Genomic DNA, 27259 nt, shown 5'->3' with positions numbered 1-27259 from the left:
TGTGTGTGTGTGTGTGTGTGTGTGTGTGTGTGTGTGTGTGTGTGTGTTGGAGGATGGGGGTGGCTGGCTGGCTGCACTTTGAGTTGAGAGAAAAATTATAAAAGCAGCCCCTTGGTTGAGGTAGGACCCTCTCTGAGGTATTCAGAATGTCAAGTTTGCTGCCACTACTAGTAGAAAATAAAGCCTATTTTCACTCAAATTTTGAAAGAAAAATTGGATTGTTTGCTTTTTGCATGTGGATGCCAGGGAAATTCTGGCTCGGGCCAGCTTCACAGGGTCAACATGAATATGTAGTTTAAACCCAACTGTACACACTCGGGTCAGCAGCTGAGCTTCTGGGTCGATCGCAGGGTCCCGGAAAGGGGGTGAGCGGTGCAGAAGGGTCCGCAAAGCTAAGCCCAGGCCGGTCCACTGACACCCTTTACCATCTCAGAACGCTGAGGTGGCTGAGAACAAATAACAGTCGTGAGGCATGATGTCACTGCCACACTCATGGTCAACGAAGCACAAATGAGCGTGGTTTAATACCTCGGCTTCTGGAAAATAATTATCCCTTTCCCTCGGGAGGATGGCCCCTGACAGACTAGGGCTCCCCTTTGTCTGCTCTCAAATCAGCTGTGCAGATTTCTCACTCCAGCCAAGAAAACGGGGTCCAAACATAGCCCCAACAAACCCTCAAAGGAGCCCTCAAGACACAGGGCAACACAGGTTTTTGTTAGTTTAACACCCAGAAAGTAGATAGTAGACAGACAGACAGACAATCCCCTAGAAGCCCTTCACCACCACCAGACTTTTTCCCCACAAAACCTTCTTGGGTAATCTAAACCTTCTTTTGCATGCTTGATTTTTTGAGAACAGATGTTAGAAAAAAATCTGACGCAGTGATAACATGGAAAAGTTGGGCCACTGGGCAGGCAAGGAAAATGTCTGACCTCATCCTTTCCTCCTATTTCAGAATCACGCAAATGACTAAATTCAAGAGACACGAGCAGGAAGAGACAAACAGAACCCTAGCCCAGGAAGCACTTCCTCACCTCGAGGCACAAAGGAACAAGCCAGCAGACAGGTCACAAGTACACACAGGGAGAGGGACCAGATCGCTGCTCTTACTAAACCCCAAATGGGTCAGCACCAACAAGAGACAAAAGACCTCTCCTCCCCACGTCCTGACCAGGGGTTACACAAGGAGAGAAAACACTCCTCATGGAGAGGCTCCAACAACGACCACCAAAGAGCCACAGCGGAACTTCACCGGATACAAAATCCCTCCATGGGAAGGATCCATAATCTCTAGGAAAGATTTCTGGATGGGCCCAGAAGCTACTGAAACTCTGATGGTGACAACAGTGAGCAAAACGTGCTGTGCATTTTAGCACAACTCCTCTACTGCTTTGGGGCAAAGGCACTTCCTCCCTATACTCTCCCGCATCCTCCCATTCTTTATCCTTGACATGATTTTTATAACGATCAGAACAGATACAGTAGCTTGAGCAGTAATGATTACTAAAATATAAGCACCCACACTGCTCTACAATGAGAAGCTCTACCTAAATCCAATTATCCTAAGCCCTCTATCCCACATCATACCTCCTCTAGGTCCATGCCCCATCCCAGTACCTTATGCTGGCAAACCAGTCAACCTAATTATGACTGTCCATCAAAAGCACACATCTTGGAATCCCCTAAAACATGAAACTCAAGTCTCTATCAGCTAAGTAAAAGTATTTGCTGGACAGGTGGCCCAGTTCCGAGCCCCCCAGAGGTCGAAAACTGCTTTCTACATACAGAAGAGATTAAAGTCGATGTTGTGCTTAGGCTGGTGTGGAAATGAGCTGCAGAACAATGGACCACTTACTGCGGAGCCCGGGAACTTAAGAGGCAGACACAGTGGACAGCAACCCTGCGCATTTTTATAGAAATTCTTTTAGATAGACAAACAAGACCAGCATGTCCAAAGTCTTCTGTTCAGATAAGCTGACATGCCAAAATCTGGTTTTATAAATCATGGAATTTGTGCTTCTCAAGGGGACATTTTCCATATGCGGTGCATGTTCCCAGATAGTGACATTCTACCTGTAAATAACCGAAGTGTGTGTGTGTGGTTGTGAGTGTAGGTGTGTGAGTGTGTGTGTATGGAAGGAGGGAGGGGGGGAGAGAGAGAGAGAGAGAGAGAGTTATCTCTAAAGCTTCATATTACATTTACCCCACCAAAAGTAAGTTACTAAAAGAAACCGGTTCTCCAGTATTAGCAAGTCTCTACAAAGTTAAACAAAGCTGGCTTTAACACAAATCAACAAATCCCATAAAGTTATTAGTTTGTGCACAAGTCAGTAATGATAAATGGGCACAACTCCAAACACTTTGTGTCCTAACATCATAATTCACAGAGAAGTAAACAGCCACATCCTTACCCCCAAAAACCTCTCTGGCTGCCTTTATTCCCTAAGCCCATAAAATGGACCGCACGCAAGTCCTAAACTGTTCTGTTCATAAGTTTCCCAGTGCACTCAGTAGCCCCCCTCACATACAGACAAGTCAACTACACACCCACTTCTCAGATGAATATAGTAAAGCATTAAGTGGGCTATACAAAGTCCAAAAGAAAAAGAAAAAAAAAAAAACCTGCTGGCAGCAAGCAAGCTCAGAGAGGCCTACAGCCTCCCAAAGCCGCCTTCATTCCCGTGCTGAAATCTAAAGGAAACAGTACAGAAAGCAGAACTCCAGGAACGCGGCCACACAATCTGCAAAGATTTGAGGCACCTAAAATTGATGGCTGCTAAAACTCACCTGTGTCTCTATTTAGTAATACAAACATGGATCAATGCACAAAATATGGGAGCAGAAATGAGAGCACTCAAAAGTTCAAAGCTTTAAGGTCTAACCTAGAATCACTCGGTCTCTGCTGACATGCCTCAGTTTCCTCCATCTTTCAAGGAAAGAAGAGGTGGAGAAGGAAACTATGACAGGAAATGAAAACCATGCATGCTGTTTATAAAGGAAACCAAAGCTATGGTGGGGATGAACTAGTTAACTTTAATGAAACATCTATTTTTAAATGCTGGGAAATGATCACATAAATTGGCAATAAAATAAAGGGACCAGCCATAGCTGGATGGTGTTCAATCTCCAGAGAAATGTCTAAACTCGTACAAGCCTGACTAAAACTGAAGATTTGGTCAAAATGGTCAACAGAGCTTAATGCTTTACGAGCGACATTAATTCTCTCTTGTAAATTTCCACAGTACCTTTGCAGGAGCCACCATTGCCCCTAGGGAGGATACCAAAGCTGAAAGAATATTAATATTAGGCAAATCGCAACACTTTTTACATACTCTCATATATATATATGTATATATATGGCACCTTGCCATCCATAATGGATTTAATCAGGACCCCAATAGGGAAACCCACAAAAGGCCTATTTCTCCAACAAAAGCCACAGCAGCCTGAAACAAATCTACAGCTATTTGATTTTTATTTTATTTATAGGAACAGACCTTCTATCCCAGGTTCCTCAAGATAAGCCACCAAAAACTGCACCTGACAGACCCGTGGAGCAGCCATCCTCAGAGCCGGATCATTGCAGAGAGACAGAGAGGAAGAAGGACAGAGGAAGGGAGGAGGGAGGGAGGGAGAGCGCAGCGAGGCAGGCTCCAGAGCACTTGTCAACAATCCTCCCCTGTACGTAATGAGCAGGCGGCAGTGCAGATTCCGGCGGTGCAGATTCCACGCGGCAATAGGACAGCCAGGCGAGCGGCGCAGGGGCCTGGGGGAGGGGAGGCGTCAGGGAGAGGAGGTTATTTATGTGGCTGGGAGGGAATCTAACACCAAAGAGGAGGGGTCTGGGGCTTTTTTCCTTCCTGGTAAATTAGAATGAGAAAAAGGAAAAGATGGACTTGCTTTTCATCCTGCAATTTCCTCAACCTGCAATGCAGACAAATCCTTATCTTAGAATTTCTGACATGGGGTGTGGGCCGGCGGCACGCCACTTTGGACGGGAGCAGTTCAATTGTCCACACTTCTGTGTGCCCAGTGTGCCAGACTGCCCCCCTCGTGCACACACTCCCCCCCACAGCCCGGCAGCGGGGTCCATGGCACATTTTCAATGGCATCCCTTTTTAATATCATAATCTGTGTCATTCAGCACTTGCCTTTTATTTATTTTTATTTGTTTTTTTGGCTGGGAAACCTGGGCAGCTCTCCAGACAGACTCTGCAGAAATCTCTTTCCACATGCTCCTTCTCCAGCCCGCCCGCCCCCTGCCTCCCATTCCTGTTACCAGGGTGCTTCATCACTTCAGTGATGACTGCATGGGCCACCGCTGCCCTCCCCACCACGAGCGCACAGACACCCCTCCCCCAGACACATAAATTCATCTAATCTAATAAAACAGAAGCTCTTTTCCCTCATTGCTTCTTGAGGATCTTTTACAAAACGGGCTCTGTGGCCTGGCAGCTGCCGAGAGGGATGAAAAAGGCAAGATTCCAGCGGGGCTGGCCAGCTCCCTGGCCTCAGATAACTGGAGCTCGCATCTCCTTTCATATGTCATAAGCTTTTTGATTGTTAAAGTCAATTCTCCTGAAGCTTTAGAACTTCAGCTGGCAATTATAATGTCCAAAACACATGCTCTGAACACCAGCCCACATTCTCCTCTTTATGCCTCTCCAGAGGGAAAAAAGATGGTGGCAACACCCTCAGAGAACCCACATGGTATTGAAAGCTTCACTCACAGGCTCATCCAAGGGAACTGGGGAAAGAATGCCCCCTTACTCTTACTTTTAGCTTCTTGTTGTTGTTATTTAACTACTGAATGAGCCCCTTCTGGGCTTCACACAGGTGAAGTTATTTAGAATTCAAAAAACTCTGAAAGCAGACCTGTCCGCTTCACAGGGCCAGTGACTACTCTGTCCACTACGGCTGGTTCCTGTTTCCTAAATGACCATGGCATCTCCAGCTGCCTCACTTTCAAGCAAAAACTATCAGGAGGCAGGTGATGGTCTTCCCTAACCTCTACTTGATTTCCACCACTTTAAAACCAAAATATAGGTAGGGCCTTAAGAGATAATCTAGTACAATCCTTCACTCTACAGATGAGCAGACGAAGGCTTATTCAGGCCTGGTTCTTAACTAAGATCACAGTATTAGTTCCTTATAAGTTCTCAACAAGCAGAAGGCCATCTATGAACACTGAGGTCTCTGGGGACAGAGGTAAGCTAACACACCAGAACAATGTCATGGCACAAATCGCTGTAGGATACAGGGTTGGAAAAGCCTCTCCAATCATTACATGGCCAGTGTGAGCCCAGAAGAGACCTTCATTCCGTTCTCTCCAGTGCAATATATTCCTATGATGGTGAACAACTGTTTGGCATGTGTCCCACTGCAGCATAAGTCATGCACAGTCAATTGAAGGACATTTAAGGGATGACTATTTGGCTTTTCCCTCTTCTTTCTACTGGGACTTGTCTTTAAGTGCCTTTACTAACCAAAAGCACCCAAAAGGGAGAACGGGAAAGAGGGTATGAGACAGATATTTGGATGTATGGTAATCCTGAGAAAAGGTTAGTAAGGAACTGCAAACCATAAGACATAAACAACCAGCCCGAAATGAAGCTTGAGGGTCATGAATGGGATATCGGTCATCCTTAACATCTCCACCTCTGACCAATCCGACACAGCCATGGCAACAAGGGCTCTGTGCTCTTTCCATATCTCTATTCTCCCTGGCTTCACTGCTGCTTCCTCTTCCCATCAACTAGAAGAGTAACAAGGTGTTTAAATTCAAAAAGATAAGGCATAACAGGATGTTGGCCCCAGGCTGCTCTTAACTTCCAAAACCATCATCAGCATGTGGCCGTGCACTCAGTATTCCCTAACAGACGCGCTTAGAGTCAAGCGTCAACTCTGGCCTGTGCTCTGCTGCTGGATCAGGAAGGGGAACTGGAAAACTCTTGCCTGTGAACTTCCGTAGTTTTTGGACTGCTTAGATCAAACGTCGGTTTACCAAAGAGGGAACGTATCTTCAGCACCAGACAGACTAAAAGCACCAGCACCCTCTGGGAGACACACAACAACACTGAGAACTAGGTTCAGTTTAAGAACAGCAACACAACTTTCAATATTTAAATTCTGAAAAGAGGGGAGGGCAGAAAAGGAGACTTGGCAAGGACTGTTTCTGGTTCAAAGATAATATGACTGACAGCATCACCAGCTAAGTTTCAACATCCAAAGATCAGAGCAAGTCTCAATTCTCAAATGAAGACAAGACTCCCCAAATACTAGCAACTCCATCTACCCCCATTTTATTTAATTTTTAATAATACAAAGAATATCTGCAAACCCAATCACTAAAACATTATCTATTGTGCTTCCCCCCACCTCATTTCATTATTGTTTAAGTTACAGCACAAATATGCATGCCTGAATAGTATATTATTTATTTTGATTCTCTTGTTCGTCTCAAGTTTTGCCTATTTGTTGCTATCATTAACCATGCTGCAAACATCCTTCTGCTTGTCCCCTGGAAAGCATGCACTAGAGTTTCCCTGGGATACATACCTAGGAGTGGAATTACTAGAAATCCTTGGATACACGAATACTCAAATTTATAAGTTAGTGGCAAACTGGTTTCAGGAGTCAGCTTTTGCTAGTGCACCAGCAAGGTATCACTGAATCTCCAAATGTTTAAATATAAGGGCCTCTTATTACTCAAGACTCCAGAGTACAAGTCACTCCAATTGCTACTTCAGAACAGAACAGAATTTCAGAAAGAATGTCCTATCCAAAGAAATGCTCTGCAGCCAGCCAGGTACATGGCCATCCACCTAATTATCACCTCAACACCAGGACATCTGAGGACCTATTTCTGCTGCTAAGAGCTTTAGAATCAAAGACCCACCTACGTGCACTACCATGTCATTACCTCTGAGCTGGGCCAACTCCAGCAGCCCACCAGCTGCATTCAGCATTTTGCTAGCCTTAATCAAATTTAGATATCTTATAGTACCCTGTGTTGATTAATTAAAGAACCTGCTGCCTCAGAAGAATTAAGACCTTGTTTTATTCATATATCCAATCAAGGAAGTCAGCCCATGTTGAGGGCTGGGATCCACCTCGTAAAGGAAAGACAAGCCTGCCAGAGCTAGAGCAAATCCTGGAGTACTTCTTACCACCCAAGATCAGCCTCCAAAAGCTCTCCAGTTCCCTGCTACCTATACAAGCTACTGCATATGAAGGAGGCACCGTAACATGTGAGTTAAGTGCTATGAACAGCAATTTACCAAAAATACTTAAAAAGGAGGGACAGGGTAGCGTGGGTTGCCCTGTGTGAGAGAAAGGCATAAAAGGTTGTGGAGTCTAGGAAGTTGAGGAAATAGAGGATTTTAATGAGTGCCCTGCATTAGCTATGTTCTCAAAGATATTTCTCTGTTATTTGGGATGAATTACATGGCATATTGATATCACCTAAATTATCATTTTTAAAAACAAGCCAATATGATCCACTGTGCTAATATTTGACTTCCAAAACTATAGAACCATCATACTAATAATAAATATTGTTAAAATTGTATGTATTTAAATAAAATTTAAGACACTGGCAATATACCAAGCAGAATTAAGTACATACAGAGTCTGGGTTGAACCCTTTCCAAGAGGCCTTGGTAATTCCTGAAGCGCCAACAGCACTCAACTGTATAATGCATGTGGCTGGCCCTAGAGCCTATGTGATTTCAAGGCCACAATGTTCAATTCTAAAATAATACCAATAATTACAAGAACACAGAAGGGAGATCTGGGCTGGGTGACTGTGTATTAACTAGTGAAACAAACTTGGTTGCTATGGACGTAGTCACTAATACCAATGAAATGGCACTACAATTAAACCAGGAAGTTCAAATTAATAAGCTATCGGAAAAAATGTTCCATCAGATTTTTTTAATTTAGAAAAAGAAGAAAACTTATTTGGTAAGCATCTAAGCCACTAAGAACCTTAGTGGTTCACAGCGCACATACTGTAATTTGGACAGGGTTGCCTGCTTCTAATCCTAGTTTTACTCCCCGTGAACTGTTCGAACTTAAGGAGAATCACTGAAAGCCCTCTGTGTCTCTCTGTGTCTCTGTCAGTTTCCTTATCTGTTAAATAGGCATAAGGAAAACAGTGGTTTTAAGACATTAACGTAATTATACATGTGTTGGGACTTCGCTGGTGGCGCAGTGGTTAAGAATCCGCCTGCCAATGCAGGGGACACGGGTTCGAGCCCTGGTCCAGGAAGATCCCACATGCCACGGAGCAACAAAGCCCGTGCACCACAACTACTGACCCTGCGCTCTATAGCCCACGAGCCACGACTATTGAGTTCGCGTGCTGCAACTACTGAAGCCCATGCGCCTAGAGCCCACGCTCTGAAACAAGAGAAGCCACCACAATGAGAAGCCTGCGCACCACAACGAAGAGTAGCCCCCGCTAGCCACAGCTAGAGAAAAGCCCATGTGCAGCAACGAAGACCCAACACAGCCAAAAAAAAAAGTAATTACACATACGTTAAAGTACCAATGGCACATGATGAGCGCTTTATGAAGGGCTACCTATATGCCTTAATAAAACTTTGGTGCTAATGAAATACCATTTTTTGTTTAATATATACTTTTAATTATTTGATTATAAAAACAAATAGAAGATAATATATACTTTAGCTTTAAATATATGTTTTAAATGATTCAGATAATGGATTTCAAAAGGTAAACAGAGAAATGATGCCAAGTTAAAGAAGATTATCAACACTGTGATTTTGAAAATGAATTGCAATAATATTAAGTAAAATTCAACAAGAATCCCAACATGGCCATGTTACCTACTTCAGAATAAAGAATAATGGAAAACTATGTTTGAAAAGTACTGAAACCAAGAGCAGACTCAGGTCACAACTGAAGAGCAGTTGATCCCCTTTTCAAATCTAACTTTGACAAAGCCTATATAGTCTCATACACTGCAAGTATGGTAAAAGATTGATAAATGGATGACAATTTTTTTAAATCTTTACTTCAGAAATTTCACTTCTAGAAAGTAGTAATAAGAAAGTAAATGGAGAGACAAGAATTTATGTGCAAGGATTTCGACGCAGTTCGTCTTTATTATTTTGTTGCTCCTTTTACTGGTTTAAATTCTATCTTTATTTAAAAAGAGAGAGAGAGGTCTCCTACATCAGCTTTCTGAGCCATGCAATAGACTGGATATCAGTGCTTTAGTCTTCAAACCTGGCAACACCCCACAACAGTCCATGAGGCGCTGGGGTAGCTGGCTTGAGGGCATGTGTGGCAAATGACACGTTCTCAGCATTCCTTGAGCTCTCAAGCCTTAGCACCCTTGCATATGGCGCTCCCTCTTTTGGAAGACTCTCTCCTCTGTCTGCCCAGAAAGTTCCTGGTCCTCTGCCTGGTCAGCCTTTAGTGACACACACCACCTGCTCTGCAGGTGCTATTCAATCTCTAATACCTGACTGTCAGGGGACTGACCAAGAGGATTTAGTCTTGCTCATCTTAATAACCCTCGAAACCTAGCATAAGCCTAGAGAAAGTGGTAGAGGCCTAATAAATGCTGTCGAAAGCATAAGTTGTTTCTTGAGGCCATCTCAGGGCCTTCATAAGCCTGAAGTGCTCTTATTGCCTTGGGGGGGGCCTCATTCTACAACTTACCAAGCTTTCAAAGGCATCCCATCCCTGCTTTCTTCCTAGAGAGAAAAATGTTTCAAATAATTATCTCTTTGTGCTTAAAAGTATTTTGCTAGGAATGCCTTGTGTAATCTATAATACACTGGTTTCCTGGCATTCACCGATTAAAATTAGGAATTATTGAGAAATAACCTTCAAGTTTTCAGGTGAAATAAAATTAGAGCTCTCATAAATTTGATACTTACTAAACTTCACATTATGTTTTATACATATTTAACCCCTAAATGATTTTTTAAAAGAAATGGAGCCAATAATTTATTTCTACATGTAAAGCTGTTCTGTGTCTTCCTCAAAGTATTTATTTACCTTTTATACCCTGCTAATTTTGATAAACTCATTTTGTTACTAACAATTTTAAATAAAAACCAAAACTATAATCCTATCTTTTTTATAAGGTGAAATTACATCAATCACTATTAACAATTTTGTGTATATTCTTCATGGTATTTTCCTTAAAAGTATCATGTACCATACTAAAGACTAATGCTAAACATGGAACACAATTTTTTTAACATTACACATGATTTTTAAAAATCACATTTTCAAACACTTAGTAACATGAGGAAAGACTTACAATGCAACTTAAACTGTAGAAATTCCACCGCATAAAACAATTACGTTGTGCTTAAAAAATATAAATGTACAGAAAGCAGACCAGAGAAAATAAAACTAGTAATAAAAACTGGTGTTCTCCCCAGCAGAATCTTCATAATTTTCTGAAATTTCCAAATTTTCCACAATTAAAATGAATTTCTTTAAATACAAAGCCAAAAGGAAATCTTAAAAATTACTTAAATGGTATCAGAGGAAAATAGGTGTGTTGCCGTCATAGAAGCAGCACCTGAACGCAAAAGAAGTAATTAATGAAAAAAGAGCAGCTATTTTAAACATTACTTATGTCGTGCTAATAAAAAGTCCTGGATAAGGTACATGAGAACGGTAGACAATTTCTGGAGCCAGTGATACACTGCTATATGGAAGTCAAGGATAATATGAACATTGTGACATTAATACCATGGGCAAGAGTATTCTGAAATTGCCCAAAACACTAAAAGGCATTTGAAACAAATATTAATATTGTTTCACTTTCTCAGGACTTCTCTACATAACATACCAAGATAATGTTTCTGAAATTGACTACATTGACTATCTAAAAAGACTTCCAGCCAAAAACAACAACAGAAGATAGAGCATGAGGATAAAAGAGAAGAATTTCACCACTATGCTCATCCTGTCTCTATAACTGCATGGTCTAATTTTGTAGACTCTAGTTACATGCGGCTTTTAAAATTAACTAAAACTAGCCAGACCAGCTAGGTCTCGAGGACTCAGGAGTCACAACTGGCTAGTGGCTACCGTACAGGATGACGCAGACACGAACACTTCCATCATCGCAGAGAGCTCTCCTGGCCAGCGCTGACCTATAGAATTTTCATGCCTTTAGTCTCAAGACCCAGCAGCAGCAGCCCCTGTGTCTGTGTGCTGTCCTCTGCTAGGAGTTAAGACCCAGTACACAGGGCAAGTCGGACAGACCGAACTTCTTTTCAGGCAGCAGGGTGAAAGGACAGGAGGGGCGAACAGAGCGGGAGCTGATAAATCCCCTCCAATGCAGCACAGATGGCTCACAGCGTAAGTGGTCTAGCTCTTACAGGAGGGGAGAAGGGAAAATGGAGGTTGGAACCATTCAAAAACCACAAGCTTATTCAGAAAATGAAGAACTGTAGAAAAACTTTCTCTGTGCCAAGCAATTACACCAAAGGGGCACTTTTATCACAAACAATTTTAGGTGATCCTATTGTAGCTTGAGGGTGAAAGGTCAGCAAGCATCAACGAACAAAGTGCCACACGAAACTGTTCCGAGTTAGGCTGCATCTTGCTACCCTCGAGGCTATAGGCACTGAGAGGTATAAACCCACAAACAGAGGACTCTGGGCTTGCTGCCTCTGTTCCTATACATGCAGGAGACCTCCAGAGAGAAACCATCACCCCACATTCCTGTGTGCAGGGAGAGGCGTGGGTGGGGAAGGATGCACACACCATAGACACCTTTCCTCTAGATTATCTCCTATCCACTCCCCTCCAAGTTCTGCAAAAGCCTCCAAATGCTTCCCGACCCAACAGTACACAGGGCATTGAGCGAGCTGGAAGAACACGAGCCTGCCATAAACACATCCTGCCATCACTCATCACTAAAACAAAACCAAGTGAGACAAGGGATGGCCAGAGTTTTATTTTACTTAAGGAGGAAACCAGTGAAGGGATGACGGCTCACAGCGACACCCAGTCACCGGCAGAACTAGAATGACAGGACAATGTCAGTGCATATTACAACACATCAATTTTCTGATGCCTCCAATAGTGCTTTAAATGGCTGGAATCCAAGAATTTGCGGCTAATATAATTTGACAGATTGCAGTGTGAGCGGTTACATCACATAGCCTCTATCACTTCTAAAAGGCTGCTGAAAATACACAGGCCCCAAGAATTCTGTTTCCTTGACCCTGACCTAAAGTTTAGTCGCCACTGACGTACTCCAAAGCCATTCTCCCGCCGCCTGCCTTAGGCCTGCGCCCTCCACCCAGCTGGCACAGATCCATCCTCTTTCGTGTACCAAGTGCCGGCTCAGAGACTACAGAATCCAGCGCTCTGTGCCCAGGAAGGGGTGCCCCACCCATACAAACCAAACTCTCACTATTCCTACAGGGCAGGCTTCCCAACACATCTGAGGAATGACCTGCTGGGGAAAACTAAACAGGGATCGCTTCCTTTGAGCTTGCTCATGGTTTCTGCTCTCCAAGTCCTAGGGTGAGGTCTAATTACAGGATGCTGGCACCCAAACCCAGGGAACAAAACAAACCGATTTTAATACAGTCCCTTAAGTATGCTGTTATATGACACAGCTACAGCTTTTATGAGAAGTGGTTAGGTAATGTATACCTAGAACCTCAATAGCAACTGCCCTTTGAATGCCTCTTTTCTGCCAGGTACTAAGGACTTTAAATAAATCATCCCATTAATCACCTCTGAGAAAGAAATTACTCCTCCACTTACAGAGCTGGGAAACAACGGGCAGGAGCCAAGCAGAACGGCCAGATCAGGTCTGCTAGTTCTTTTCACCTTGGTGGGACTGGGAGCCATCCTTTCACGGATGACAGCATGGTCCTCTCTGCCAATTTCCACGAGAAAAGTTGGAGGGCTTTGGCCTGCTGGCCCAGGACTGGCGGGAGGATGAATGCCCAGCAGTTCTCTCCAGGAAGCCTCTCGATCATGTGCATTCACGGCTCCAGGGCCCTGAGCGCAGACCAGTGCAACTGAGCCTGCCTCCAGTTCCAGAGTCCACCCGGGAAGGCGTAATTCCGGTTCACACAGGTGCCTTCTCGCTGGGGATATACAACATGCAGACGTTCTGAGCTCGCTCTGCCCACCACCCGCCAAAAATAAAACCAGTCAGTTCCTCAGACAGAAAGCACCTCTTGACCTTGATTCTGCTTCACAAAAGGGCTAAGACACTGGAGGAGAATGCGTGACAAGCCAGCCCGCGGTGGTGGCCAGTATCCTTCCTTCCACTACCAAGAGTAGCCACTTGATGGCAATCTTAACCTATTCCCTTGGAATTCTTCCATAAAGGGAGACCCCAGGAGGGGGGAGGCACCAAGAGTGGGATGGCTGACCCTGTGGACACTGCTAGAAGACAGCACCTTTGCAGGACCTGCGTCTGCAGCGGCAGAGTGTCCAAGGTGGAAGAAGAAACTAAGCCACCATGCTCCCTTGGGTTACTCGCCACAACACAGACTCCTGCGAGGGCCTAGGTAGAAGTGATTATACAGGCTCTGCAGTCAGACAACTCAGGAAGATGGATATCTCTCAGGCCCCGTGGCACGTTCACATCGGGCTTTCCATCAACAGACTGAAGTGCGAGGCAGACAGATGGTAACAAACAGGCTAATAAATCAACGGCAAGCTCCCGCCCCTTATCTCAGCACCTTGTCCCCTGAAACCACAGAAAAAAAGCCAATAATGAAAAAAAGCAACTTTCCTTAAAAGGTGTAACACTTGTTGAATAAAGCAGCCCAGCACTTTCCTTCTTATTTAAATTGTAAAAGAGAAGGAAAAAACAACAACAAAAAAAGCTATTTGCATCTTCTGCAGAAAAGGCTCTCCAGAGAAAAAAATAGAAACACACTGTAAATTGCATTCACTAGACACTTCTATTTTCAGTGGCAGGAAGATAAACATCAAAATGTGGGGAGAAGGGGGAAGGAAACGGGACTGTTATCAGGAACCAGTTGGCTCTCTCAGCTTGGATGATGACGTGCCCCCACCCCAAACACACACACACACACACACACACACACACACACACACACACACGCACACTGACCTGGCCCTGTGCTTCCTAGCGCTTGGCTTCTCGATTTATAAGGAGGGTTCAGGCAGAGAGTGGAGTGTGCGCCAATATGTTCCTCTGAGGGATTCAGAAAGTACCAGCTGAGAGGCTTCCAGCTCACCCTTTACAACTGTAACGCTTTCCAACCGAGTCGACTGGAAAGGCCCTTTTCAAACAGTACTGGTTGTCTGAAGTCAGGTCAAGGACTGCGTGAGACGGGATAAAGCCACTAGGGTTTAGGCAATTTGCAGTGCAGATCCCACTAGAAATGAGCAGGCCCCCTGCATGCCAAAATGGAATATTCTGCAATATTTCCACTGGCATGTCACCCGCCCTGATGGTGTCTGAAGAGGATTCATCAACCGTCTAGAGGGTAGGATGCAACTCTCAAAACATGGATTCCATGAGTCCCTTTCACGAACACCCCAATCGTACAGGAAGGAAGGAGAATGTCAGAAATAACAGTTACATGTTTCCGACGTGGAGACCTTGAGCTGCCTTCGCGCATCAGAAGGCAGAGCCGTGAAAACCTGGAAGGAAACCGCCACTTCAGACAGCACCGCAAGCTGGCCTGCGAGTCTCGAGCCCAGATGGCGTCCCCTGTCATCAAGACCAGGTGCCAAGTGTGACCAGGATGCCCACCTACCTGCCAAAGGGAAGTGCAGACCTGGTTAAGGAATAACCCAGAAGACAAGGGCAGGGCAGCCGGGAAGAGGCCCTGTGTGCACAAAGAGCTGACTCGTTACATCCAAGGTGTGAATGAACCAAGAACACCGGCGACAGGTCAGGGAACGGTGCAAAGAGAGGGGACCTGGGTCCCAGGACGTCAGGAACAAGGAGCCCTAAAGCTTTCCCTGGCACATCACAGGGACAGCCTGGCTGACAGGCCGGGCTGACACTGGCCACTCCTCCCCTTGAGAGGCACGGCTACGGTTATGAAATAGCTCACATTTCCTTCACTGTCCCCAAACCCCCTGGAACGCGAGACCTGTACTGTTTTACAATCTTTCAGGAAGAAATTATGAAGAAGCCAAATCTGGGGACTCTGCAGAAGGACCCTGAAGGCCATGGAGAAAGCTGGAAGGATAGACGAGATCTGGCAGCAGGGAGATTAACTAACGCATTCTACATGAAGGGATGTGTGGACTGCAGGGCAATTTCCCCAAAGCCTACCCAGTTAATCACTCTTCTGGCTTTAAATATACACGGTAGAAGGCTCAAGTAACAACAGGTTATTTCCAGAAACTAAGATAAAAGGTCCTCTAAATTTGGGGGAATGGGATCTAAGAAATTCAGAAGCAAAGCAAAACTGCACTAGTCCATTGTGGTAAATCTGACAGTAATTGTAAACTCCATAAATATACATATCACAGAACTCAAATCATGAAATGGGTAAGATTTAGAAAACACATGAGGCCTTTCTCCAAGTAGAAGGAGGTGGGTGGCATTATCAGTTACAAGAATGAACACAGATAAATTCCATGCGTGGGCAAGCTACTTCGGGCTGACTGCAGCCCTATCTGGTGAATGCCACAGGGCCTTCCCCTTCCATACAGGTTGAGAATTTAAAATAATTGGAAAGCACTGCCCTAAATTACATTTACAGCATAATATTCAAGCAAATAAGATGAATTAATGTATAACAAATAGGATTCCCTCAACTTCAAATAATCCCATGATTTTTCCAAACTCAAGCCTAGAACCGTCCTTCCTAGGTCATCTCAACTGCCAATCCCCTCCCAAGTCCTTAGGGCCTAAGAAACACCTTGTTTGCCCTCTCTTAGGGCTCTTGGCCTTGGATAGCTGCTCCCTGTGCATATGAATCATGTTTCAATCCCCACTGAAGTCAGGGACTTGGGCTAATCCAAGTGGTCTCACAGAAGCAACAACTCAGTAAATAAATGTCCAAATTTAATTCTACCCAATTGAGAGGAACAACATCTTCTCTAAGGTCAAACAGCCCTTACAGTTTCCTGACCTACCAGGAAATAGTCATAGTCTCACAAAAAGAAACATGGTACAAATTAACACAGCAATTAACTTAATCTACAATTGAAACAAATAGAACTGTCACCATCTCAAATCCCTACTGGACTGTTACAGACTTAATGCCCCACCAGTCAAATCTTATGTTTAAACCATAACACCCAGTATGACTGTATCTGAAGGCAGAGCCTGTAAAGGTGACGAAGGTTAAATGAGGTTGTAAGGGAGGGCCCCTAATCTGATAGGGTTGGTATCCTTTTAAGAAGGGGAAGAGAAACCAATGCGCGCTCTCGCGCTCTCCCTCTCTCTCTGCCAGGAACCAAGGCCTCACCAAGAACTGAAGTGGCCGGCACCCTGGATCTTGGACCTCCAGCCTCCAGACTATGAGAAATAAAGCTCTATAGTTTAAGCCATCCAGTCTGAGATATTTTCCTATGGCAGCACAAGCTGACTTATATATAGACTTACACCACAGCCACAAGAAAATGGAAAGAAATCAGCAATCGCACCACACTGCTGCCTCATGTTTTTGCATCCGCAAGGCCATCAAGCTGATCATGGGGTCCTCACAAGAATCAATCTAACTGAAAACACACTGTATTAGCAGAGAAGGCACATGACTTACAGATGCTGACTGCCCTTGGGGAAAAGCCAAGTCTTGAACCCCAGTTCCAGAATGTCCTGAATTATAACACCAAGGCTGAGTATTCTAAACACGCAGACTAAGAACACTGCCACAAAGGGGGCGGGGCAGGGGTGCCACAAGAGAAAAGTGACATGGAAGAGGATGAGAAGTAACTGTTTAAAAGCCCACTTGGTCTGGACTCGCACAACTGCTCAGACTGAAAACTGTGACGCTGGTTTAGCATGGAGAATCTGGCTCCACGAGTGCCACCACGAGACGGTAAATGTCATCCTTGAGCACGAGTGCCACCATGAGACGGTAAATGTCATCCTTGAGTACGAGTGCCGCCATGAGACGGTAAATGTCATCCTTGAGCACGAGTGCCGCCACGAGACGGTAAATGTCATCCTTGAGCACGAGTGCCACCATGAGACGGTAAATGTCATCCTTGAGCACGTCCAACTGTGGGGTCCTATTCAAGCACTGCTTGAGGCCTCCAAGAGCTGCTTACTGGACACACCTGTGCCTCTGTCTCTGAGGCACTTTCAGGTCTCAACAGACACTCTCTGGCATCTGGTACATTCTGGAGAAATATCGTAAACTCATGTAACATCATAAAAGCTCCTAAAAACAGAGACAGCCACGTTGACAAACCACCAAATGAGCACATACTTTAAAGAAGTCAAATGAACTAGAAGGGGCGGGTGAAAACTTTTCTGGGGCGACGGAAAAGTCCTGTATCGACACTGGAGCTCTGGTCATACGGGTATATGTGCATGTGGCAACTCACGAAATTGCACACCTAAAGATAAGTGATTTCACAGAGTGTAAAGTCTTCCTCGATTTATTTAAAAAAAAAAAAAAAAAGTGGGGCAAGATCTGGATTCAGGAGTCCTGGGTTCAGATCCTGATTTGACCACTTCTTAGCAATGCAGCTTTGAGCATGCTGCTTTCCATCTGAGGCCCACTAAACAAACCCGCAAAGTTATGATAGTAATCGTATAATTACCACACTGTTATGAGAATTAAAAGCAGTAACTTTTATTTTCTTAAAAGGACAGTTTTATTTTAAACTACCAATCAACGTATCTTGCACACAGGTAGGCTTTCAACAAATGTAGTTCAGAAAGAAAGATAAAAGGGTGACCCAATTCCAAGAATGTTTATGATAATGAGACTTATATAAAGACATCATAGTTATGAATAAATGTGCGCTTTGGGAACAGGGAAAATAGCATGGGCTGTGACCTGGGGTGAGGGGGCGAGAGGGTCAAGGTGTATGCATTTTCAAAATGAAACCTGGAGTGAGCGATGGTACAAACCCCTGAACAGAGAGGAACACATCCACAGTGTAGCAGAGGGGTGCTGGGCACAGGGGCAGGGACACAGCCGCTGTGCAGGTGACCACACACTCTACAGAGCACCCAGGAGTTGTGCATACAGCAGCAGTTAACATGGATGAAGCTTTTCTCTCCTGACACTTAAAATCTACTGTGGGGCGAGAGCTTATAATAAACAAACAGAATAATACAATGCCAGGCAGTGAGAGAGTCTATGTCAAAAAATATTACAAGGTAAGGAGCCAAAGGCCAAAGCCAAAGGGCAAAGGCACAATTTTTAATAAGATGCTCAAGGAAGAGGTCTCTGGTAACGGCACATTTGACCAGGACCCTGAAATGCCAAGAGTGATCAAGTCACACAGGTACCTAAAGCGAGAGAGTTCTAGACAGAAGCATCGGCAAGCACAAAAATTCTGGGGCAAGAGTATACTACCAAATGCATTTGGAACAGCAGGAAAGCTAGACTAGGTGAGGGAGAGATGGGCAGATAAGACCAGAGAGATGCTGGAGGACCATATCAGTGTCCAGGGTAAGATGCTTGCCTTTCACGCTAAGAGAGACGGGGGGACATACGGGACACCGCGTGTGCTGATTCACACTTACAAAGGACTGTTCTAGCTGCTGCCTAGAGAGGTAAAAGGCAGAAGTTGAGGGAGCTTTAGGAGTCTCAGCCCAAGATAGAGGTGGTGGACTCGTAGCAGTGGTGCAAACTTAGTTTCAGAACATATTGTGAGTATAGAATAAACAGGTTTTGCAAAATTGGGGTGGGGGTGGGGTACCAGATACTCCCAGGTTTTGATCAAAGCCACCAGAAGTATGGAACTGGCATTTACTGACAATGGAAAGACAGGCAGGGGGGTAGCAGACGGGAGGGAGTGGAGAGACAGAGTTGGCTTGGTAGACCTCAAGTTCATGAGACCTATCAAGAAAGCAAAGTGCGGACGGCAGGTAGGCAACTAGAGTTCAGGAGAGAATCATCATGTCAAACGCTGCCGGATGGGCAACTAAAGCTACACTGACTGATAACGGGATTTGGCCATCAAGGTCATTATTAGCCTTGGTAAATGGCCTGACTCTAGGGGCTCAAAAGAGAACGCGCGGGGAGAGGATATTAACATGAATATAAATACTAGAGGGAAACATTGTGTAGACATTTTTTTTCCGAGGAATTCTATAAAGTAAAAGAAATGAATAGCAGGAGGGAGACAGATTATCGGAGGGTTTATTTTATGGGAGAAACTACAACATGTTTTGTTTACTGATGGGAATGATCTAGTAAAGAAGTAAATGACGAAGAAAAGAGGGATACTTTCCAGAGTGGTGATCTCATAGAGATGAGAAAAAGGGATTTTGGTGCCCAAAGGGAGGCACTGAGCAGACAGACTCTTAGAGGCGGAAGAGCTTTAAAAAAACATCCCGGGGGGGCTTCCCTGGTGGCGCAGTAGTTAGGAATCCACCTGCCAATGTGGGGGACACGGGTTTGTGCCCCGGTCCGGGAAGATCCCACATGCCGCGGAGCGGCTAGGCCCGTGAGCCACAACTGCTAAGCCTGCGCGTCTGGAGCCTGTGCTCCACAATGGGAGAGGCCGCGACAGTGAGAGGCGCGCGCACCGCGATAAAAAAAAAAAAAAAACATCCCAGGACACAGCAGGTTTCCATCCCCTCAACATCTCTCAAAGTTGAGCCATTCTAAGAACACGGGGAGGCAGGAAAACACTGTGGAACTGTCTCAAGCTCAGACATCACACGCAGCCCCCCCCCCAGGTGTCACTACCTGAGTGGTGTGCCCCTCTTACTACAGGGGTCCAAGCCAAGAGGATGGGGCTGTAATCAAAGAGAGAGCACAGAGCTCGCAGAACTGCCAGAGGCGGCAGGCTGAGGTACCTGGATGGGCAGCGGGCCTCAAGCACAAGTGACAGGAAAAGAGGAGCAGAATACATTCACCTCCAGAGGCACCTCCATCCTTAACGCTCCATGAAATCCTCACACGCAGCCATGCCTACTGGGAAGGCTGGTGTCTCGCCATCATTTAAATTGGATTTCTGGTTCCAATCAGCCTTCAGCATGATCCATTCCTTCCAGTTAAGCTCATCAGCAAGGTTCAAAATTCCTCATCTGTAAAATGATGAGCCTGACCTATATACCTCCAAAAGTCCCTTCCAGCTCTAGCAATCCATAATTCTGTGGCCAAAAGGGCTGCAGGCAGGCTCGCCATTCCCTTGGTGCCAGAGCAGTACAAGCAGGCTGGCCACTGAAACCTGCCATTTGTCCCACTGGACTGTGACATCAACAATCCCGACCAATGTCTATTTGCTGGTCCACACCCCTGCCCCACACTACCCCGTCCCAGCCTCAGCCCTCGCTCAAACAGTCCCACAGCTTTCAAGGCCCACAGGAATACAACTTCTTTACTGAAGCTCTTCCTGGTAGCTCAGCACTGGGCCCTTCACATCACCTGCCTCCCTGCTGGCCTCCTCACATCAAACCAGTCACACCTCTGATTTTTAAAGCATTTTGTTCTATTTTATTGTGCTTCATTGATACCAAGTCACACATATTTCTCTCTTGTTAGAAAGCACCTCACAGTTATCGTGGCTTACACTTATAATTGGAAGTATTTTTTCTTTTCTCCCATAAAATAATGCATCACTAAATGACATCTTAGATGAGATGAAATAAGCTGTTCTGACTCCCCCAAAATTAGCAATTTCAGTTCCGTCTTTATTACTCACAATAGCTCCTACATACTAAGAATTCCATCAAGTACTGATCAGATGGGAGCTCTATCTAGAAATTTCCCATCTGCATTACTCAGGGTCATGAAGACTGACGACAGAACACCTACAAGAGAAAGAAATCAAGCCTTCCCAACTCCACCATTATCCAAGATAGATGCAGCTTCATTTTTAAACAAAGAATAAATGTAGGTTGTTTTCAAGAAGTGTATTTGCCCTCACGGCCTTGCTCTCCCATGGAGTGCCGTAAGGGGACGCAGGTGACAAATGTCTCAGGCGCTGGACTGTTAAGAGAAAACTTAACTCCTGGCCCAGCCTGCAGAGGCCACAAGTATGGACACAGCAGCAGTTCAACCTGGAAAAGCCAATTTCTTCGGCAGGGGGTGGGGGGAGGTTGTCTTTCCTGTTGAAGTAGAGACTATCTTGAGAACTGCTGGACATCAGAGCTTCAGGCCAGGAGAAGGCCACCATACAGTCACAGCATTCATTTCAAATATGGCCAAAAATACACTTCCATTCATCAGACAAGGTGCCCAGACTTTGATTTTGACTCGAAAGTCACACTTTAATCTCATCCTATAAACAGTGAATTTGCAGAAGCTGGGCCCGTGTTTCATTCCACAGACATCAGTAATCTCAGAGAGATTTTGAAGAGTCCAACAAAATTCTACCCTCTTAAAAAAGCAATGGGATGGGGGGGGGGGGTGCGGTTTGCACAGGGGGTCCTATATTTGTACTTCTAGCTTTGATCCTTGGCTACAAATGGACAGTTGTTGCCAGCAAGGCCACTGCCCTCTCTCACCACCTCATGGAGGTGAGTGGCAGCCCTCTGCCAGCTGGCTGGTTCCACAACAATATTAAAAACACAAATCTGTATCCCTAGGTGAAGAAACAGAAAGAAATAATGAATGTATCTGTGTGGAAGGAGGGTGGCCAATCAGGAGGAATGCAGTTTTTCGATTTCCTCTATCAATTCAATGACAAGTGCCAATAAAGCCCAGAACCATGGTCACATGAATAAATACTTGTACTGCCCCTCACTTCTGAGGTCTCTTTGCCAACGAAAGATTTCACAAATCTCCTTCAAAAGAAACTGCTATTTGAAAAAAAAAGTACTCCTACAATTTTTTATTTTTGAAACCCTATCTTTATAGGGGGTTCCAAAACTACTTCTATTTATTTAAGTGGTGGCTATTATAAGCAAAGGAGAAAGCCGGGGTTTAAATCCTGGCTCTGCCCCATACTAGCAGTGTAAGCAAATTGCTAATCCGCCCTAGTGCAGTTTCCTATATTTCTAGAAAATGGTTGGTTCTGAAAGTTAAATGAGCAAAATACAGGTGAAGAGCTAGAACAATAACTGGCAAAAAGCAAGAGCTCAGTATAGGTTCCAGCTATCACAACTACTGTAAAATTCTAAGAAAAAAGAGTCCAGCTTCCCTTAAATCTAGTCAAGATGCTTTAGCTGGCCACAGGGTTTGCTGGATCTCAGATGAAATTTATAGGAAGCAAATGAAATTCAAATACAGCTAATAGCTCCCCTCTCTTACTGTGTAATTATGTGTACTCATTATTTGTGTAGCATGTTATTATTTAAATGTCCCTAATTTCAGCCCCAGCAGGCCAAGGGCCCTCAGAATGGCCGAGGCCTCCGCCTCTGCCAGCCTTTCTGAAGCTTTTGTCAATTTATTACTGCCGGGAAAAGTGGCACCATCTACAGCAGAGAGTAGACAGAAGGCTCACATCCAGCAGAAACCTTAGCACCGCCTCCCCTGAAGCCTGGCTACAGCCAACAAGCTGTGTAACAACGGCTTCAATTCCTACAGACAACCCACCGGGATGTCCCAGACTCAAGAATCGTTACCTCCAGTAGGACCAAAAAAAATTCTTCCCTTGTCACTTCGGAACCACAAACCAAGACTGATGGCAAACATGGATTTTATGACATAAAGTATGAGGTCCCTCTACTATCTTATGTCTGCTTGGCTTATTACGTCTCTACCAGACCTGCAAAAGGGGCGCGGCTGAGCCCAGACACTCAGACAAGCTGCTGCTGTTGGCACCCTGTTAGCAGACACCAGCCCCCGACCCTCCTCACACAGGAGGCCAGGGCAGGGGGCTGCTTGTTCATCATCCTAGCATGCCTGTGATTTCGCAGAAGTGGTGTCAATTCATTTCCCAATTAGATAAAAATTATGTCAAGCCCATTCTACTGTGAACTCAAGATATTATTTTAAAATTGAATTTTCCCAGGAAACTCTGGCAAGACCAATAACCAAGAAACATCTTTGCTTTGAAATACAGGGGGGAAAACAAAACACCTTGTTTTCAATACTACTGTTGCAAAGATAGGGTGCCATTTTCCTCCATTCTGGATTCTAAAATAAGTACTGGATTCAAAGTTACTTGAGCCGTAATTCCAATTCTGCTACTGCAGCATAAATAACCATGTGCCATTAGGAAGTTACTACCACAGAGAACACACTCACAGAGCCCACCAACAAGAATGTCATCTTGCCCTCACAGACAGAAACCCCACAGGTCTCAGAGGTACCTCCCTACCCACGATCCTCAAGCCATGAAGCATGAGAAAGGGAGCACAGGGGGCAGAAGCCCCACCAACACCGCCCTAGCCGGGGTGCAGGCACCTACTCTCACGTCTGTCCCATCCAGTTTCATACCACACCTCCCAGCAAGGGCTCTGTACTGGACAGTTTCAAATTCTACTGTCAGATAACTTTCTGTCACAATTAAAACTAAAACAATGGAATTATTTCAACTTTTGAAAGGGAACCTCGAGGGGGTAGGGGACCAAAAAAAGTGAAAAGAGAAATGGAAAGGAAAGGCACGATGACTGTTAAAACCACTCTTCCCCCACCACTAACCTATCTTCACTTGCCCCACGATGAACCCCGAACAGTGTGCTGTGATGTACAGCGCCAGACAAGGTCATTCTACTGCACAGCACACAAATGATGATCTGTTATAACGCATCCACTCAAACTTGAGTGATAAATGTAGACGCGCACATATGTACACACATATGTACACATATGTACACACCTTCAGAGAGAACGCTGCTTGCAGCCCTCACTACCCATCCCCACCAAGAGCCTTGGAGGCTGCCGGCTACTTCAGCTTTCTCTGGATCACACCCCCCTAGGACAGCACCCCTGAGATTCTGGGACCTACAGAGAGGGACTTATTCCCATGGTAACGCATCTGGTTTCCATGCTTTCCAGTAGCCCCCGAATATGAAAGCACACATTGTTTAACATGCTAGCTGCCTTTAAGAAAATTATTCTTAAAACACACACAAGTTCTAAAACGAGGAGATGTATTTACTTAGAACTGCTATCGAAATCCAACATGCGGAATAACAAAAAGGTGGCCTTGGAATACAGCCTGCACAAACACCAACATGAACCAGAAAAGGGCATGCAGACAGCAACTTCACAACCAAAAGAGGGGGGAGGAGGGAGGGAGGGAGGGAAAGACAAGTCAGTCTTCATCAGGGTGAAAGGCAAACTACCACGACAAACAACAAAGACCACCTTTTTTATGGAGGTGGTAAAAGAATGATTTAAAGTCTTCAATGATCCCAATAGAGATGTACGTGCCAACTTTTCTTAGAATTCCTTCCTCGGTATCGTCAAGCCCCGAGTATGCCAATGCAAGCAAGAGCTACATTTGGCCAACTAGCTGGCAGCACTAGTTGCTTCTTGAATGCTTTATTTTAGTTTTTGTTCTTTTACCCAAATTCCACCATTATTCAATCCTGGGCACCTGGCTACCTTCTTGTCCTAAAAGCGGGTTTTTCCCAGTTGGGTGGGTTTTTTAGTTGTTAAAAGATTCCTAAAGCACGAAGGCATCACCACTCCAGAACAGCAGAATGAGAGCACGCCTTGTCACAGCAGTAAAATCTAACCCCGTAGCAGCAGCCATTGCTCTACTATAACCCCAGGATCCAATGATATTCTCCCCCCATCACCATCCCCTCAAAAACTTAAGAGCAGAACAGTATGTTCAATGTGAAGCAATGTCAACAAGACTGATCACGTCAAATGCTCTCTAAAAAGACACATGGCTTAGCATTTACTCCATTACAGGCAGCCAAGAAATGGCGGGGTCCCTACCTGGTAGGAGACCCATGAACAGATAGGGGTCCAAGCTGTGTAACTAACTGTGGCAACAGATTCCTCAAATTATTTTGCTTCTGCACGTGTGAAAGATTCAAAAAGGGCCTTTCACATACACATTGGCTCAGACTTCAGGCGGTTCTTGTTTCAAGTCACACAGTACTAGAAGAGGGTGACAGAACCTGGGTGGATGGCAGGGCAGACCCCGGTGGTGTTCCGGAAGGCCACGTCAGAACACCCCGCCACGGCCTTGTGGAAAGGGAGCGCCAGAAGGTCCTGTCTGGAAGCACTGGTTCCAACAAGAGGCTCCCAGACAACTCACCTTACAACTAAGCAGGATGGGAAAAAACTGGACGCCCTAAGTCAGCCTGTCGCTCTGCCCCCTGGCAAGCTGTCAGGTTCCCCATGTGTGATGACTCTTACCGGAGGATCACAGCCAGAACTCAAAAAGAATAACAGGGGCTTCCCTGGTGGCGCAGTGGTTGGGAGTCCGCCTGCCGATGCAGGGGACGCGGGTTCGTGCCCCGGTCTGGGAAGATCCCACATGCCACGGAGCGGCTGGGCCCGTGAGCCACGGCCGCTGAGCATGCGCATCCGGAGCCTGTGCTCCGCAACGGGAGAGGCCACAACAGTGAGAGGCCCGCGTACCGTAAAAAAAATTTTTTAAAGAATAATAGGATCTCCTCTTCCTTATCTCCTCACTCCAAACAAGTACAAACCAGAACACGGTCAATTCATTCACATTTATCTAAGATTCTAGGAGATTAATAAGAACAAGAGAGGCTGTGGAATACAGCCACAGCCACAACCCCCGGAATAAAATATAAATAGTAACCAAATGCTAGTTCTGAAATGGTGTTCACTGGATGATTTCATCCGAGTCACACTAACCCTGTTAAAAACAGACATCAGAATAAACTCAGACGGGAGCACGTTTCTCTCCAGGCTTCAAGGACCCACTTGATACCTATCCAGGATGAGGGACACTTCGGACGCACGGGAACTCTGCCTCCACTGCCCACCTGTGGCTGTGCGGCCACCTGCCAGCTTGATCAACAAGGAAGGAAGCAGGGCCTTAGGAGGCTGTTGAGCCAGAGAGAGAGCGGGAAGGGCAGCAGGCCCACAGGTTCAGGCTACTTCCTATATAAACAGGGCGTAAGAACCAAAGTTGCCACATTTCAGCGAGATCATCGAAGGCTTCTTCTGCCCTCATACTTGGGTAGAAAGACAGATATTCACAGAAAAACCTGTAAGTCAGGCTCCACACTCAATCCAAGAATGGGCAGAAACCAGATCGCAGCCCTGGTCTTGTCTATAGGGCGCAGACTAAGGCACCTTGCCAATTATATTATGCAACATATAAAGGAGCATCAAAACAAATCTATAAACTCAGCGGGATGTCCAGAATAACTGCCGTTAGGGGCCCAGCCTGAGAAGCATGAGCCGCCCAAAGCACATCCATTTCGGAAACAAGGCCAGGCCCAGAAACATCATCCAAAACAACAAAACAGGCCACTCACCATTCACTGCTTTCAGGCTCCCAGCAATGCCTTCACCATGCTGCCTCTTCTGGGCATTCTTGAACTCCTTCAGAGACAAATAAAGGACTTTACGTACCACCCTTTCTTCTGACCATGGAATCCCATCACTGTCATCCTGGAGAAACAAGAAAGAATGGGGAGAGGGGATTACTTAACGGAAAGCAAGCAAATGTTAATTAAGAGTCAGAATAAACTTAAAAAAAAAAAACAACAAATCCCAAACAAGTATTGAGTGACTGAGACCAAGTTCTGGAGCTCAGAACTACATCCTATAGTGGAGGGAGGGCACTGGCCCTTCCTGGAGAGACCACAAGCAAAGAGCCACCCCTCAGGCTGTAAAGGGACTGGAAGAGAGACACAAGCATCGCACTTCCTTTACATGGCCCGCACCCAAATCCCGTCATTCACTGGTAATAGTGAAGTTTTATATTCCTGGCAAAGTTTAGAAAAAAAGGAGTTACTGCAGCCACAACAGGAGGTGTAATGCATCACTGTACTGGAGTTCTTTAAAGCGAATAATGCCAGAACGTAGGCACCTCACAGACACGCGCTACACCCCTTTGGAAAGTTTACTTACTGTTGGTGTTGGGGTTTGGTGCTCCTTTCAAGGAATTTACAGTTCCGTCAGAAGAAATGAAACTGGATCTGTACTGGCCTTTTAAGGTGATGAATCACAAAAACGAGAGAGGGAGAGGGACCACTGCAGAAAAGGGCAATGGATCTTTGTGGACTAGAGAATGGGGTGGCAGGGGGATGGGGGGATGATTTTTGAAAAAGAAT

General features: G+C 45.3%; 1 protein-coding gene across 5 annotated transcripts in view; it reads right to left on the bottom strand.

Moving 5' to 3' along the window:
- The window catches only part of JARID2 (jumonji and AT-rich interaction domain containing 2), a 244114-nt gene that overhangs the window by 101849 nt on the left and 115006 nt on the right, over positions 1-27259 (bottom strand). For 4 of the 5 annotated variants that reach the window (XM_029242945.1, XM_029242947.1, XM_029242949.1 and 1 more), the window contains one exon: positions 26459-26594. In XM_029242945.1, the coding sequence (XP_029098778.1) occupies positions 26459-26594 (136 nt within the window). Of the gene's footprint in view, positions 1-3497; positions 5229-26458; positions 26595-27259 lie in introns of those variants that run through there. The other variant, XM_029242946.1, reaches the window with a different exon arrangement.

Source organism: Monodon monoceros, unplaced genomic scaffold, assembly GCF_005190385.1.
Source record: "Monodon monoceros isolate NGI ecotype Baffin Bay Population unplaced genomic scaffold, NGI_Narwhal_1 Super_Scaffold_3, whole genome shotgun sequence".
In the NCBI taxonomy this organism is placed as follows: domain Eukaryota; kingdom Metazoa; phylum Chordata; class Mammalia; order Artiodactyla; family Monodontidae; genus Monodon; species Monodon monoceros.
Note: the sequence above shows the minus strand (reverse complement) of the source record. Positions and strands in the feature narration are given on the sequence as shown.